The following is an 18,139-nucleotide window of genomic DNA, read 5'->3' as shown; positions in this document are numbered from 1 at the left end:
TAATGTCCTCGGTTAACTTTGCGCTCACCCGAAAAGTCATGAAATTCGACGTTGACGCTTTTAACCCCTCAAGTACGGTTTTGGCCATAACTTTCTCATACGATAACGAAACTTCATGAAATTTTTACCACATATTCTAGTGAGTATATTCTATTATTACAAAGCTTCGGGGCTGCCAAAAATCACTCAGAGGTATAAATTCAACATGTTGACACTTTTAGTCCCTGTAGTTTGTAATTCCTCACTTTCGTGCATTTTCCGCTTCGTATGATCCATGTTCTATCCGTTTAGGGTTATAAACACCATGTAGGGTTATTTTAGAGTCTATTTATCCATTGTTGACACTTTGGACCCTTATGTTCCATAGTTTTCACTGTTTGTCAACTTTAGTCCCTCTAAAGTATGTTTTCGCATATGCAAAACCCATGACACGTGTCAATGCATTATTGGACGTAAATTTTCAAGGTGTTACATGTAATGCCTTTTTACTCTTAATCATATTCTCACTACCCTCAAACTTGACTTTAAGAGCATCCCAGATTGATTTTGAGGTCTTTTCATGTTGAAGTAACACAAAAATGTCTTCTTTGATGGCTTGCTAAAGTAAACTGATCATTATTTTTTCAGCTCCGTACATTTCCCGTTCTTTGTCATTAAACTCAGAAATTTGTTTTTCAGTTTGCAATTCAGTACGTGGTAGAACATATCTCTTCAATATACACTCACACGATTTTAGATGGTTAGCTTGAACCCAGTTTTCAAAACGATCTTTCCATCCGTAATACTCCTCAATGCTCATTAGCTTCGGGGGCTTTTGTGTAGTTCCGGTTTCATTTTCCAGATTCATGTTTTGAGCAATGGAAGCCAGATTAATCGAAGATGTGGCAAACGCGTTGTAAAATTCGTCACTCATGATTCTTGCAAGTTCAAGCGAAATCACCTGAAAAACAACTTCAAGCGAGATAAGCAGTTCAAGCGAAATAAGACTTTTAAGTAAAATGATCTGATTTCGCTTGAAATTCAAGCGGAATAAGGCCTTTGGAGCGGAATCAGGTGATTCAAGCGAAATCACTGATTTCGCTTGAAACTATTCAAGCGGAATAGCTAAGCTGGAGTGGAATCACCAGATTTTGAAGCGGAATATGAGATTTCGCTTGAAAAATTCAAGCGGTATAATCCAATCTCGAGCGGAATCAGAAATGCTCGCTCAAGCGGAATCAACACTCAGGTCCAATTTTACTATTTTTAAGACGAATTTTAAACTGAAACTTTCAAGGATTTGTTAATATGTAGTTTTACACATTCTGTGAAAAATTTGGCCGATTTTAATTGTTAAAATTTGTTCAATTCAAGAAAGAAGGTGTAGAAGTAAGAAAATGCAATGAAAATCAGCTGTAATCTGCAGAACTCCTCCTCCTAAGCTCTGATACCACTTGTAGGATCGTGTAGCTGACCCGAATGAGTCGTTCAAAGGAGTTTTGATCTGTTTTAGGTGCGGAAAATAAGAAACAGACTTAGACACAGCTTGCAATTCACTTTAAACACCTTGTAGATTGATATAACATTGATTACATGCAAGAATCAAACTGGCAACACCTCGGTATGATTTTCAAGAACTGTTACCACTATATTGAGATTCCGTTCGGAACACCTATTTATAGCAATCATGATTCCGCTTGAAACCGGTTCAAGCGAGATCAGAAACCATGCGATTCCGCTTGAAAATGACCAAAGTCATTTCAAGCGGAATAAGCCACTCAAGCGGAATCAGAACCTTCACACACTAAAACATCCTATTTTATCGTACAACGTGCCCTGATCTAACCTATCTAGTACAAGACTCGATACAAGACGAAGTCGACAGATGCATGCACTAACAAGAGCTTCACGTAATGCCATCACGTAGCGTACGAGAGTTGCTTCGATTGAAGACCTCCGTTCTCTTCGACTGTTTCTAGAATGTGCTGATGAAGTTCCACTGTTTTGGCTCGATATTCTATGAAAATAAACTGAAAAGAGTTCATTTTAATGAAACAGTAACCTCGGACAAGGCCCTGTGCTCAATGAGCACGGCCCCGTGTTCACCTATCTACAGATTTTTTAAATAAGGAATCTTGGAGTTTTAAATTATTTTTATCACTTTTAAAGCATTTATAAGCGGAAATAACTTAAAACAATGTTGTAACACTTATTTTTAACAAGATTCCTTGAATAAAAGTCTAACAAACATCTCAATAAAGCTTGAAACCATGTTGATTTCATGCTTTAATGGAGGTGTTTTGAGGAAAAATGAAGAAGAAGGCAATAGACAAAAGTGGAAAAGACAAGATGGTTGTTGGGAACCTTCTTTAGAATATACCTAGGATGGTATGTGTGAAGATCCACAAAATCTCTGTCTTTTGGAGTGGTCCAAATGTGCAGGAATCTTGGCTGCATTTATAGAAAACGACAGCAAGCTGCACACGGCCCCGTGTCGGCTGGACACGGCCCCGTGTGCAGACAAGATCCTGACACATTTTGTCCGTATTCTGACAAAAAGTCAGACGGGGATCTTTTGGTGGACACAGGGGGCTGCTGACCTGGACACGGCCCCGTGTCTAGAGGCTGATTGTAAAGTTTCGTCTATTTTTAAGGAATTTATCCGGATCAGGTGGGTCCTTACTGGATGGAATAACACCGAAGTGCCTGAGATACCTTAATTGCTCTAGATTAAGACGAGAACGCAAGAGGTTATCGGTAAAGGTGATTCCTATGCTAAATGTAGGTGGACAAGTCCAACCCTTTCCCGGGCTCTCATTAAAGAAGGTGTGTGCCGAATCGCTTGGGTCTATGTATGCGTCGAAGGAATTTGATGGGGAGTCCTTCACGGCACAATCGACACAGGGACGTCTATCGTTCAAGTCCTCAAGAGGGTTAGAGGTAGTTTCGGGAACACCGAAGTTATCTTTATCCAAATGCGGTCTCAATAATTCTTCTTGGGTATCGTCTTGAGGTGAATTAATGATATCCATCTTAAGTTCTTTTACCCAATTAAGAATTAGATCTTCCATTTGAAATAATTTATCAAGAAGCATTTCTCCTAGAAGGGTTGATTGAGAGCATTCAAGGGAGAGATAGGGATTATTTTCACTTTCGCCCCTCTTAAGGCTACAGGAAAACAATGGGTCTATATAGTGGGGCTTGTAATTTAAAAAATAACATTCTAAATCTTCATGATTGCCACCACATATTTGACACCACGTACCATAAGAGGGTCGATAGTAAAAAAAATCAGTATCGCCCATGTTTGTGTCAGAAATTACCAACCGTCGGGATCTTACGGTTCTGTTTTCAGTAACTGATACTTGGGCACGGGGCGTGTTGAGTGGGCACTGCCCCGTGTTCAGCTACTGTCTGACTTAAAACAGGATGCCAGTACCAAAGATTGGGCACGGGGCGTGCTCAGCGGGCACGACCCGTGCTGAGTTCTGCAGAAGTTGAAAATTTGTAAAAAATCCTAAAAAGAACAGAAAAATAACAAAAAACGATTAGGCAGTTGATTCCTAACTTTCTTAAAAGCCTAGTGTCCCCGGCAACGGCGCCAAAAACTTGATGTGTGCGGTGTGTTACAGGTTTTTATATATATTTTTAGCCCTTTTTATACTTTAGTCAAGTTTTAAATTTATAAAACACGATATTTTACTAACACTAAACACACATATGGGCAAGTGCACCCATCGTGACCGTAGTATAGCGTTAGTAAGATACCGAGGTCGTCCAAAGACACAAGAGCTTTTAATACAGGTTTATCCTCAATGTCTAATCAAATCAAAATTTTAGAAAAAGGTTTAAACATGAAAATAAAAACTAAAAATGTTGAAAAGTAAAAATAAAAATAAAAACAGATAGACAAGACGAATCACATGGATCCGACTCGCCTTTAGTGTAACCTTTGATTATTTGCGCACTCTTGCACTTTTTAAGAGATTATCTTAGTTATAGTAGTAGGCCCCTCTTTTAAAGGTGACGTTACCCTCAACCCAGTAGTTTGAGTTAGCAGGGATACAATCCTAAAGGGTTGGATTATTGAAAAATAATTAATTAATTTATTAATGCGTAATGTGGTAGGCCCCTCTTTTGAAGGTGGCGTTACCCTCGGCTAAGTAGTTTGAGTTAGCAGGGATACAATCCTAAGTAGCCGGGTTAATGTTTTAATAGTAGTTTACATATGAGGGGATCAAGAAATTCGAACCCCCGCCATCCAATACCAGTGGGTATTGAAGGATGTCCTACTAAGCTTGACCCAGGTCCTTGCAGGATCTATACACTGAACAAGGCAAGACTCTTACCAAACCATTCCCTTAACCCCCGACCAGGTAGCCAACATATCTCCATATAGACCGTGGAGATATGAATGGTGTAAATCTTTTATTTTATATAGATAGTAAAATAACGCCAAGACACCACGGACAAATGATAAGGAAGATTCAACTTCAACATAAGAAACTAGTTATTAAAGTCATTAATACATAACCAAACAAAAAGTGCAAAAAGATTAAAAATAAAAAGTATTACACTAAATGCTTGTCTTCACCAAGTGATGTAAGAGACTTAGGCAAACATGGCCTTTGATTGTCAAGAACTCTTACTATCAATCTTGGATCCCGATACTACTACACACACCCTATGATGGATGATGGTGGTGTATGTAGGTTGTGATGGTGGTGGTGGGTGGGTGAAGTGTGAGAGAGGTGGTTTGCCAAGGGATGATTTGCAAGTGAGCCAAGCACCCCTATTTATAGCCTGCACAGAAGCTCGGACACGGCCCCGTGTCCACCCATCTTCTCATTCTTCATTAAATGCAGTTTTTCTGCATTAGTTGACCATGCCCCCATGTCCGCTGGGCACGACCCCGTGTGCAGAAGCGTATCTGTACTATCAAGATTTGCTTGGATTCTGCGAATCTTAGCGTTGACCATGGCCCCGTGTCCGCTGGACACGCCCCCGTGTTGGGTGATAGAAGCTTATACAACTTTGTCTTTTCTGCAGACACTTGGGCACGCCCCCGTGCTCATTGAGCACGGGACGTGTTCAGCCTTCTGTTCTCTTGTTTTTTCTTGGGAAGATGCTGTCGAGGGGCCGGGCATGCCACGTTTATTCCTTTTCTTGTATTCTTGTTAGATTTAGCTGTATTTTTGCTTCTTTTGTTCATTTAAGCTCATTTAATCCTGAAAATACAAAAGGAAGAGAAAAGCACACTTTTCCAACATAGTACTAAAAAAGGGTTAGTTTTGTGCCACATTTGGTGTACTTTATATGTTGCATTTTGCACACATCAATTCCCCTAAAGGGTCAGTGTTTATGAAGTCGGTTGATGTGTCAGAGATTACAAAGGTTGCCCACACTTTGACTGAAATGCTCAAAAAAATGGTGGATGATGTAGGAGAAGTGAACGTGGTGCAAGTCGTAACCGATAATGCTGCAAATTATGTAAAGGCTGGTAAGTAGTAATAGATATTTATATTAAACTAATATATAATACTAATTTACTATGTTATGCGCATACTTTTTAGGTAAATACTTGGAAGCTTCAAAGCCTAATTTATATTGGACACCTTGTGTTGCACAATGTCTCGATTTGATGTTGGAGGACTTTGGGAAGATTAAAAAGATTAAAGAGATGTTAAAATCTGCAATGTTCGTGAATGCATATATATATAACCACGTTGGTCTTGTGAACATGATGAGAAGGTTCACTAATTCACATAATTTGCATCGGCCCGCGGTTACGCGTTTTGCAACATCATTTATCACTATCTCCCAAATGCACAAGCAAAAGCATATTTTGCAGAAGATGATTGTCTCTTCCGAGTTTCTTAATAGTAAATGGGGAAAGGAAGTTGGTGGGAAAAGACTTTACTCTATTCTTATCAAAGAAAAGTTTTGGAGAAATATAGTGTACACCATGAAGTTGACAGGACCTCTAGTTAAGGTCCTTAGACTTGTTGATGGAGATAAAAAGCCCGCCATGGGATACATATATGCGGCAATGAAAAGGGCTAAAAATACCATAAAGGCGAGTTTCAAACGCGAGAAGCAATATGCTAAAGCGATAGAGATCATAGAAAGAAGGTGGCAATGCCAACTTGGAAGACCTTTGCATGCTACAGGCTACTTTTTGAATCCCGAATATTATTACGCAAATGCAGATGAGGCAAAAAATGAGAGATCATGGGGGCCGTTGTGAAATGCATTGCAAGATTAAATCCTGATAAAGCATTCAAGACAAAATCAGTCTACAACTGGATAAATATCAACATGCCAAGGGTCTATTTGGTGATAGAATGGCTATAAAACAAATGTCTATAAGATCACCAGGTAAAAATATAAAATCTTTAAATTTTAGCTATTGTTTTGTGGCTATAAACATTAAAAAAGGCTGTTTTCAGGCTATAAACAACAAAATAATGGCTGTCTTGTTGCTGGAAAAGCCAAAAAAAAAAAAAACAGCAAAAATGGCTGTTTTGAGGCTGGAAACAGCAAAAATGGCTGTTTTCAGGCTGTAAACAGCAAAAAAAATGGTTGTCTTGATGCTGGAACAGCAAAAACAAAAAGCAAAAATGGCTGTTTTGAGGCTGGAAACAGCAAAAATGGCTATTTTCAGGCTGTAAACAGCAAAAAAATGGTTGTCTTGATGCTGGAACAGCAAAAACAAAAAGCAAAAATGGCTGTTTTAAGGCTGGAAACAGCAAAAATGGCTGTTTTGAGGCTGTAGACAGCAATATATGGCTGTTTTGATCTTGTTAACAGTAAAAAAATGGTTGTTTTAATAGCGGATTGGTGGAATGCATTTGGTGGTGATACTCTAGAGTTACAAAAGTTTGATATCCGAGTACTTAGCTTGACGTGTAGCGCTACCGGTTGTGAAAGAAATTGGGGTGTCTTTCAACAAGTAAGCGGTCAATTAAACATTCGTTCTATAAGAGTATTAGTGTTATTTGTTACTTCGTTATTTAATTAAAGATTGTTATTTTAACAGCTTCATACAAAGAGGAGGAACCGATTGGCACAAAGCCGATTAAATGATTTGGTGTATGTTAAGTACAATCGTTCATTGAAGCGTCGATATGAACGAAAGGACACCACGGATCCCATACTTTTAGATGAGATTGTTGAAACTAATGAGTGGGTGATGGGATACATGGATGATGACCAAAATCAAGCGAGAGATGTTACTAATTTGGTGCATGAGGGTCATGATCTAACATACAGTGATGTTGAAAAGGCTAGTGGGGCATCTGAGCCCTTATATTATACTAGATCGAAAGGAAAAGATGTTGGTAGCTCCTCAACGGCCCCTACTCCTAGATGTACTCGTGGAGTACATCACTTGATTGATGAAGATGCCGAAGATATTGAAGAATAAGATATCGGTGAGAGTGACAACGATGTGGGAGAAGACGAGGTGCTTGGCATCGATGATGATGATTGTAGGATCGGTACGCTGACCCGAATGAGTCATTCAGAGGAGTTTTGATCAATTACAGGTGCGGAAAACAAGTAACTGACTTAGAAACAGCTGATTCTTCACTTTTAACACTGATTGTATTGATTAGAACGTGAATACACTCAGTCTTCACACCGGCAGCAGTTAGGTGTGGAATACAAGGCTTGGATTACTTTTTTTTGATTTCGCTCAGGAAGACCTATATATAGGCACCTGATTTCGCCCGAGATTACACAGTACTACAGGAGCGAAATCAACATAGGTGATTTCGGGCGAAATCACCTGAATGACCCTCAGGAGCGAAATCAACATCTTAACTCACTAACCTTTTCTCGTAAAACATGCCCTAATCTATATAATGTAATCTAAGACTCGATACAAGACGAAGTCGACAGATGCATGCACTAACAGACTTCCCCCCCCAGATGTTGACGAGTCGCAAGTGTCGAGTCTTCTAGTCTTCAATCTTGATCAGTCTCTGGGCTTTACTATCTCTAACAGCATCAACAGACTCCCCCAAACAATGTGCTGGCATTTCTTTGTTCTTCAGCAACATCTGCTACAGGATCGTTATCTGGCTTTCACAGGCCTAAGATTGTTGTCTGGCTTTAACTTGGATCACAGAATCGAAACCTGGCTCAAGCTCTATCCACAGAGTCTTCAGGTATCGTAATCTGACTCTCTAACACATAAGCTTCTCAGGATCGATCAGCCTGGCTCTTCAGAAAGTGTTCCAAGATCGTCACTTGGCTCTCATTCTGCTCAGGACTCAGGATCGATTAACCTGACTCAACTCAGCCTGCACAATCTCTGCCTCACAATAAATTTCACAAGTTTAAACATTTCAAATATCGAGGCAAACACCAACACATACTCTCCCTCAGAACAAACTATCCTCTTTGATGAACCACTTGTTGATTTAAAAACACATTTTGATATTCAAAATACACTCCCCCTCACAACAATGTCATCATGTTTAGCACTTGAGACTTTGAAAATCAGTTTTCCAACATCAGTTGTCAAAAATCTTTTTGACTTTTTCAAAAGTTTATGATAAAACACACACAAAATCTTTTTGGATTTTCTGAAAGAAAGTAAATGCAGAAAAGAAATATTTACAAACAATATTTTTGTGAGTTTGCGTAAGAGGATCATATCAGTTAATGAGACATGTCACCAACACCGTTAAGCTTGATTTCATTTTAAGTTCTAAACAATTCACCTAGATTGTCAGTATATTGGTCCACTTAAATTTTCACACAAATTTCAACTGGTCCGAGATATGTACTTAATGTTTTAAGCTCTTGAACTTATCCGTGTGTCCCACTACTTGAATATACTCCCGTATCCAGATCCCAATATTCAGTCTTACAGGTGAGTATACCACAGATGATATCTGTCAGGGGAATAATTGCGAGGGCCGTGAGAGCTCAGGTCGATACTTCCGTATACGCAAAGAGATGACGGCTTCGACTTTTGGTGTGTCCCCTTTAGAGGATCTTTTGTTACAACAGCAGTGACTATCAATTTTATTGTTTCATCGACATGCTGAGGGCGTAGCTGTGTTTCAAGCTTTTGTAGAAAGTATTATCCGGGGACTAGGTCAGACTTCCATTCAGCAGAAGTCCCGGGATAATACCCCAGATATCACTAAATATAAAGACCTAGTATCTCAGAATAAGGAACCTTTCAAGTAAGAAGTGTTTTAAACCATTGGATATTTGATCTAATGGTTGAGATCAATAGGGTATAAAATGTAAATTGTGTTTTAATTAGAAGGACCTTATGTAAAAATTGAAGGGCAATAGTGACTTTTCCAACGTTTCAAATATGGTAACCGTTTCAAAACTCCCATCAACTTCCTAAAGATCAGCGAATTATATGGTAACCGTCTTCAATCTCCAAAAAATCAACGAATTTCTTCATACTTTATCATAAATAGATCTATAATCAGATTCATGGCGTGGTGTTTTAAAACAACTGGATAAATTGACTATGATTCAGGTCATGGTGTTTTATCTGGAGACATTGTTCATGTCGTGGTGTTTTAAACGCTTATGATTCAAGTCATGGTGTTTTATCTGGAGACATTGTTCATGGCGTAGTGTTTTATCAATAGAAAACGTTCCCAGATTTTAAAACACCATGACTATGATTCAAGTCATGGTGTTTTATCTGGAGACATTGTTCATGGCGTGGTGTTTTAAAACATCTATGATTCAAGTCATGGTGTTTTATCAGGAGACATTGTTCATGGCGTGATGTTTTATCAATGACTTGAATCATAGATGTTTTAAAACACCACGCCATGAACAATGTCTCCAGATAAAACACCATGACTTGAATCATAGTCATGGTGTTTTAAAATTTGGGAACGTTTTCTATTGATAAAACACTACACCATGAACAAATGTCTTCAGATAAAACACCATGACTTGAATCAGTGGTCGGAGATGCAGGTGTGTTCAAATCGAAGAAGATGACGTGAACTGTGATGATGATGACGGAAGGTTAACAAGATGGTCGGAGAAGATGATCTGAATCGGAGATGGATATGAAACAATCAATCCCTAAAAATTCTCATGGCCAGTTTTTTTTTTCAGTTATATTGTAAATCAATTAAATGACAAAAATGTACAATTACTAATCTACCCTTATGAATTAATTAAGAGGAGGGACACTTGTCATTCCAAGATTATTTCTTACACTTCTTACAAAAGATGGACTTTTTACAGGATCCTTTACCTATATATATATATATATAAAATATGAAATATTAGGAGAAGAGATTTGATTTATGTAACACCTCGGAAATTTATATTGAATCATAGGGTAACACGTGTTCAATCAACTCTCAAATATGCAAAATTGTTTGGACGAGAGGGACCATATATGTAAAATTGTGAAAGATTGGATGTGGAGGGACCATTTGTGATAAATTTCCAAAATTGTGGCTTCTAAGTGATCCTTACGGACCGTAAGGAAGTATTTGATCTTGTTCCTGATAGTCCCTTACGGACCGCAAGACCCATGTCTTATGGACCGTAAGGATATTTGAAATTATGGGTGTGCTAGGTCATTACGCACCATAAGCCATCACCCTTACTGTCCGTAAGGGGTTGCAGCTGGCAGTTTGCATGTTATGCCACCTTGTTCACGAAATTGCCACTTCTCTCTGGTTATAACACCTCACTAGGCACTTGTACACATTTGAAGATCATTGCCAACACATGGCATGATCTTGAGAGCTTGAAGCAAGTATAAATAGAGGTGCTAAGGTCTCATTTCAACTTGCTCATTTCCATTCATATCTCTCTAATTCACTCTTGGAGTGCTTCTGATCATAAAGAGGCCTCCCACTAGAATTTAATCTTTTCCATGAACACTTGTAAGTGTTCTTTCTTAGTTCTTTTCATTTCTAGGCTAAGTTATTAGCCGAAAGTGAAGTAAATTGACTTTTGCTTTGGCTTTCGGTTATGACCATTACGATTAAGCCAATGTTCGAATCGAACCTGATTATGTGATCGTAATAAGGTAGGTGATAATCCCCTATGAGGGCACCTCCTAAAGGTTACGTTAGGTTGGTCAAATGACGGGTCAAAGTTATATTAAAATAAAAGTCAAAACGCAGATTTTCAGAAAATAAGTTAAATGAACTTTTAAGTATCTAAACACTAATTCTTGACATTATGTCAGGTGGTATAACATATTAGGACATGTTAGAACATGTCCCACCCGTCATTTCATGCTTATAGCTCGGTTCGTAAGCGAAAGTCAAGCAGTTTGAGTTCTACATTGACTTTCGATTCTGACCCGTTTAAGCTAAGTTAGCTACTGATTTGAAGTTGTATTATGATCATATTAATGTATGGAATAACCATCTGAGGTTATACCATTTGATCATAATCATTTGTCAAGTTTTATGCAAGTTCTTATATTATGCCTTAAAAATGTTGATTATGCCCTTTTGTGCATAAAATGATTTTAAACCATAATGAACATGTAATATGGATTATAAACTGACGTGGTAATATAATACACATGTTTTGGCATAATGAACTTGACATTGACTCATCTGATCACCCGATGCCGCCTATGCGCATACGGTTGACTTATATAGCTTAGTTTATATAAGTTAACCGAATAGGGTCAAATTCCTTCAAAATCTTTTATAATCATAATGTATTATTGTTTGACCCATATTATACAAGTCATAGTACTTGTGAGGGTACAAACCACATTCTATCCGGTCTCCGCTTAATCTAGCGAAACGTACCGTTTTTATTATAGTTAACCGGTCCAAGCCATATGACTTGTATAAGACCCGTTAACATTCTAATGGATCATAATTCCATTCATTCCAGACTAAGGGCGTTCAGTAAATTATTCCTACACATCCAGATATAACTGGATATGACACTTCCTACACGGCAGCCCCTATGGATTTTAATTAAGCGGCTCCGTCGTACGACCCCTATTTACAGGCGGTTGTTCATAATGCTCTTTACCCATCACCTTTTCCTCCTGCTTATCCAAATCCTGGATATCCTAGTTATGGATACCAGTATCCGGTTGTTCCACAACCACAACCACCGCAAAAGAATTGAGGCCATTAATCAAGCCTTAGATCTGTCAGCATAGGAAACAATTAAATATCTGATTCTGACAAAGCATATAAAATAACAATGAGTAAAATGCCAATTTCGTTCCTGAGGTTTGGCTAGTTTTGCGACTTTCATCCAAATGTTTGTTTTTCCGCATCTAGATCCAAAAGGTTTCATATCTTGCCATTTTCATCCGGTTCATTAACTTAATCCATTTTTCTTCATTAAGTTAAGGGTACTTCCCTTTTTATGTTAATTTAAAGGGCAATTCAGTCTTTTTCACTATATGTTAAAAGACCGAATACCCCTGAAAAAGACCGAATTGCCCTTTAAGTTAACAATAAAGAAGGAATTACCCCTTACTTAACGAAGAAAAAGGATGGAGTTAATGAGCCAAATGAAATTGGCAAGATTTGAAACCTTTTGGATCCAAATGCGGAAAAACAAACCTCAGGGACAAAAGTCGCAAAACTGGCCAGAGCCTCAAAGACAAAAATGGCATTTCACTCAATAACAATTTTGATTTGAAATTTCTCATATTAGTTGGAATGTTACCTTTTAAAATAAAATCCTTAAATATAGTAAATTTACCAGATTGCCATTTGCATGATAACTAAGTAGCAATAATAGCAAGTCTAAACCTGTTGAGGGAGTCTTGACAAATAGACCATTGCAATGCAGCTAAACCATGAAGTTCACTCTACATGAACCACATATCACTGGTTAAAAAGATTCAAATTTTAAAGGCATCTACTCATAGATGAAAAACCACAACGCCCTAATCACCAAGTTAATTTTGTCATGTTGATGGCTACTAAGAATACCATTTTTAAGATCGTTTTTAAGAAACACTACCTGGTACACCAAGTTACCCATAACCTTTTCATAAAAGAGTATTACATCCTTGATTTTACCCATCTCCATTAAATATTCACCATCCTTCAAATCCTATATATGTTTATAGAAATGCTAAGAGATTATGCAGTTATATTAAACAAAATGTTGTTGTCAGACAGTACCTGTTGATGTTTGCGTTAATTGGTCAAATAGGTGAATTTAAAAGAGAAAGCAGTATAGTTATTTGTAAATCATTGTAAACTATAAATAAATTAACCTGGACTTTTGGCATTATAAATAAGTAAATATATAGTATGTAACAATAATGCATTTGGCATTATAAATAAATTAACCTGGACTTTTGGCATAGCTCAATTATTTGAGTTTCTTCTGTACACTATAGTAAAGATAAAATAAATTCATTACAAAACTAAATCATCTATGAAGCAAGAGCACATATTAATCATTTTATGAACTTTAAAGACATCTCATAATACTCACATTCCAACAAAAGTTGTATGACCAATGGCACGTTACATCATAGAATTCACTTCCAATATCAAACATGATGGCACAGTCAAAGCCCGGAGCAGGGACACCACTTTGTCTAAAACAGATTAAAACAAAAAAAAAAGATCTTAGATTGTTGAATGTAGAATACACAAAATAATAACCGATTAATTGTTAAAGCATAGAACAATTTTATGCAAGAAAAGACAGATGTGACACCAAAACAGTTGTAGGAGTTGTTTGGATGTGTGTTTAAAGTAACTATTTCAAGCAGAATAGTCAAAGTTTATTCAAATTTAAACAATCAGTTGTAACAAAAACATATGGTAAAAGAAAGTGTGTTATAATGCTTCTCAAATAGATATTATAGAATAACACTTTATAATGTCGTAATTTAAGTTGAAGTCTATTTTCCCTTAAGTTAAGGTTTGATGTTAAACTCAGAAAAGGTAAAGTTTATTTCTATTTCGTGCAGGTTATACGGTTAGAATTTATGCATGATGTTACCTCCGTAACCAATTCAAATATGTGAAGCAATAGTATGTATGCCAAGTAAACGTCAAGGGTCCAAATTCCTGGGATAGTCATAATAGCACAACTAGTTGCTACTACATTCCCATGTGTTATCATTACCCCATAGAAAGTCAACACAACAATATAAAAAACATTTAGTAGGCACATAAGTTATGCAGAGTGTGGTATATAGTGCTTGAATGTGTTTAAGTGTTTGAAGTTATAATAATCATATAACTGGATGTTTGAGTGTTTGGAAAATTATGATGTTCTTTTTAAAACTAATAGATAATCGACCAAAAAATTATGAACCTACTAAAACACAACGCTTGCATAAACCATCAGCCTTATATTTTCACCTTCACCAAAAGGCATAAATTGTGCAAACCTACAGTGACAATAGTTACTACAAAAAATAAAATAAAAGGTAAAGTGCCTATCATATATGCTAATGTATGGTAGGGATGAGCAAATATCGATCCCGTCCTGATACCGATAATCCCGATCCCGAAATTTCATGAATACTTGATACCGATACCGATACCGAAACATGTCGGTTCGGTATCCGTATTTTGAGGGTAAAAGTCGGTATTTTACCGATACCGTACCGATACCGAAAAAACCAAAATGTGGATACCGTTTCCGATACCGAAACATGTCGGGATCGGGATTATCGGTATCGGGATCTGGATAGGATCGGTATTTTATACCATTTGCTCATGCCTAATGTATGGCGCATGGCATCTACAACCTAATAGAAATAACCAAAAAGAGATGATTCATTTATAAAACACACATAGAAGCAAAATAGGAAATGAATATTATTTGCTGAGGTGCTCTTTTAATGACTCTACACATTTTTCACATACTCGAGTAGAATTTCCCTCTAGCTTTTCTAAAACCTTATCTTTTTGTAGGGATCTACAATATACAAAAGCAAGATGACTAATATATACTGATAGGAGTACAATATAGAATTCTATGATAAGTAGAACGAAAACTTTCCTTTAATAAGCAGAAAGGTATAAACCTAGTAGTGCACAAGCTTCTACGCCCTTTAAAACCTCTGAAATTGGTTTAGCATAAATTCAAAGGCTTGGTTTGCAAGAGGTTCCTTATGATAATCAAGGATAACGAAACGAAACCATCAATTCAATGGGTATCACCCTTAATGGTTAGTTCTTACATCATATACGATTGCAAACTGAAACAAATCATATCAGATGATGAGGTCCTTAACATGCGCATTATGAGAATTAGACATTATACTCCAAGCCTAATGTAGCTGTGGCCAATATCAGATTACTTACCGGATGCATAAGGGTTCAAACCGCTAATGTCAATAGAGTTTCTCCATGCTTTGTGTCCCACATATAAAAAGGGTCAAAGATTCCTAAAAGTCAACAATTTTCTTCAAGAAAAGAGAAACACATGATAGATTTTTTTGAGAATTCAGGATCTTGATCGATTCCTTCTCCGTTGAATACGTACGAACACGTATAATGTGGGGAATCCAAATATGTGTGTGGATCAGACACTCCGATGTAATTATAATATGTTTTCTATTACTGATTTGACAGTACAATAACGCGAAAACAAACGAGCAGAGCTTCGCCTCAAAGTTGCTCCAAAGGTTACAAATGATCAAGACTTCTCTCCTATATATAGACATATGGCTTCGTATGAAGCCTTAGATGGTGCCTTCGTACGAAGCTTCTGGCTTCGTACCAGCTACCTTTGCTTCATATCAAGCTCTCTTCAAGTCAGTACCAGTCTTGTATCATCTATTTCAGCTACGATACGTGATTGACGCAAGCGATAGACATATGCACTCACAGACTCCCCCCTTGGATATTGCTGCAGTCAATCTCGTAGCTTTTTGTCTCTCTTTGGCTCATTTAGTGATGTTGACATTGTCAGCAACCACAGACTCCCCAATCTAACAGACTCCCCGTGGATCTGTTTATAACTTCAGCTTCAGCTCCTCCTATCGTTTGATTCTTTCTTCAGCCCCCCCCCCTTCGTTAAGCTTCCATGCTTTAGGATCGACACCTGGATCTACAAGCTCCTCCGGAACCGTTACCTGGCTCTTTGAATGCAACCTCCCTCTTACTTCGAGCTCGTCTTCAGACTCCCCCTTAGCTTCAGCTATCAGGATCGTAATATGGCTCTATCAACTGAAACGTCTCAAAGTTTTGTAAGATATTTGATAATTTAAGGTTCAATATCAAAAACCTTGCTCTCAATATAAATTGGAGCATTTCAAATATGTGACAGTAAAAACTTTTTAGAGTTTCCCAGGAATGATAACCTTGCCCAAAATATCTATGGATCGAGAACCTGGCTCAAATTTAACAAGACGTGGGTAAGCTAGGGTTCACAGAAGACGGGGTTGACCACCCTGTGGTGGTGGTAGAAGGTGGTTGCGGTAGTGACGATGGCTCGGTGGTGGTGGTTTGATGGTGTTAATGGTTCGGTGGTGGTGGTATGACTTTGTGGTTAGTCACTATGATGGTGATCTGGTGGGTTATCGAACCTTAGGGGGCTCCAGTTGGGGCATTCGGCAGCGTATTGGTGGGTGAGTTAATTTTAGGTTTAATTAGCAATATTGACCTGCTATCATATTGTAGGTGAGGAGCTCATCAGCTGAGTGCGCAATTCTGCTAGTGAGTACTAGGTTTTGAGACGTTACACAAACAGGTGAGTTCTATTGCCCGTTCTTTTTACGTTTGTAATTTTCTTTGGGGGTTTCTTTACTTTACAAATGATGGTAGGGTTGTTTGTTTTTATGTGTTTAAAGGTTTGATGAACGAGTTATGTGCCTACGTGCACTTTAATTGATGTTTTAGGATTGTATGTGTGTCGTTTGTCGTCGTCCTAGTGACTTGACGAGTTTATTATGTGGGAGACGAAACCCTTTTCGGCAATTATGTGGGAGACGAATCCATTTCTAGCATTGACATTAAAGATGTTGGTCACGCTTGTGTGACAAATGCACACAATCTTTTAAATGGTGTTTCTTTTTACAACGATTCATTTGAGGGTGAGTAAAGATGTTTTGACAATGTTTGTTGACGAGTAAAAAGTTGCATGATGAGGTTGAAAAACCTGTTTTCAAACGATTTAGAATTAATATCCGGTTTAATTTCAATTTAAAACCCATCCAGCATAGCTGACGTTTTTTACATGTATTTTGAGTAAGTTGACAGTTTGAGAGCAAAGACGACTCCTTGGCTAATGTTGATGGTTAACCGACACTTTAATCTTGCTATATTTAGCACATTATTAAGAGAGTTATCAAGATCTTTCCAAACTATAGAACTTTCAGTTATTATCATCATCATTTAATTTAATTCTAGAACAATACTTTTGGAAATCTTGAAATGATTTAATCATCCAAATTAATTAACTACGTAAATTGTTTGTTAGAAAGACCCAACACAAACTCAATAACCTAGAGTCGTTTTCAAAGCAAAACAAAATTGTCACAAGAAACAATTTTGGACCACTTAAATGTAGACTTATAGGCATGGCCACTCTTTATTTGCATTAAATATTTTTAGTTGTATTCTTGATGTAACTTTTTGAGTAAACTATAATTTTATCCTCTGTGGTTAGGGCCTAGGGGTGACTGATACTCTTATTTCCTATTTCTAAAAAAATGCTATCTTACCCTTCAACAAGTCCCAATAACGCCAATGTACCCCCTCAGCGTGTAAAAAGACGTATTTGTCCCAGATAAAAAAAAGAATTAAAGTACAATTTTACCCCTGTGCTTTATCTCCACTGACGCATTTACACCCTTTTTATTAAAGTGTCTTCTCCGGCTATGTTCCGACCACTCCGATGATATTTCGACCACCGGAGCAAAGCCTGCACCATCATTATTTCTCCAAAAAAGTTCTCATCAAATCTTATAAATAAAAAAACCCATCACCCTGTTACGACTCCGTTCCGCCGTCGTCGAAAACACACACCGGTGGAATGTTTCCGACCCATCACCGTGATCTGATTTTGGAATCGTACAAGGTGGACACTAATGCTGAAAATGACATTATCTAGGGTGAAGGTGTAAGATTAAATATATTATGTAATAATATTTAATCTATAGCCATTATAATCATTTACATAATATAGATCAAAATATATTATAACCTATTAAATAATTAGTTGGTAATTGTTGATGGAC

General features: G+C 37.5%; 2 protein-coding genes across 2 annotated transcripts; both read left to right on the top strand.

Annotated features, from left to right (window-relative positions):
* Positions 1 to 5,406: 5,406 nt before the first annotated feature.
* On the top strand, positions 5,407 to 6,226 carry LOC118488219. The gene is made up of 2 exons (XM_035985457.1): positions 5,407 to 5,479; positions 5,553 to 6,226. The coding sequence occupies exons 1-2, from the start codon at positions 5,407 to 5,409 to the stop codon at positions 6,224 to 6,226; spliced, it is 747 nt and encodes a 248-aa protein (XP_035841350.1).
* Positions 6,227 to 6,796: 570 nt separating this feature from the next.
* On the top strand, positions 6,797 to 7,405 carry LOC118488218. The gene is made up of 2 exons (XM_035985456.1): positions 6,797 to 6,931; positions 7,019 to 7,405. The coding sequence occupies exons 1-2, from the start codon at positions 6,797 to 6,799 to the stop codon at positions 7,403 to 7,405; spliced, it is 522 nt and encodes a 173-aa protein (XP_035841349.1).
* Positions 7,406 to 18,139: the final 10,734 nt, after the last annotated feature.

The sequence above is a fragment of the Helianthus annuus genome, chromosome 16 (assembly GCF_002127325.2).
Source record: "Helianthus annuus cultivar XRQ/B chromosome 16, HanXRQr2.0-SUNRISE, whole genome shotgun sequence".
Lineage (NCBI taxonomy): Eukaryota > Viridiplantae > Streptophyta > Magnoliopsida > Asterales > Asteraceae > Helianthus > Helianthus annuus.
Note: the sequence above shows the minus strand (reverse complement) of the source record. Positions and strands in the feature narration are given on the sequence as shown.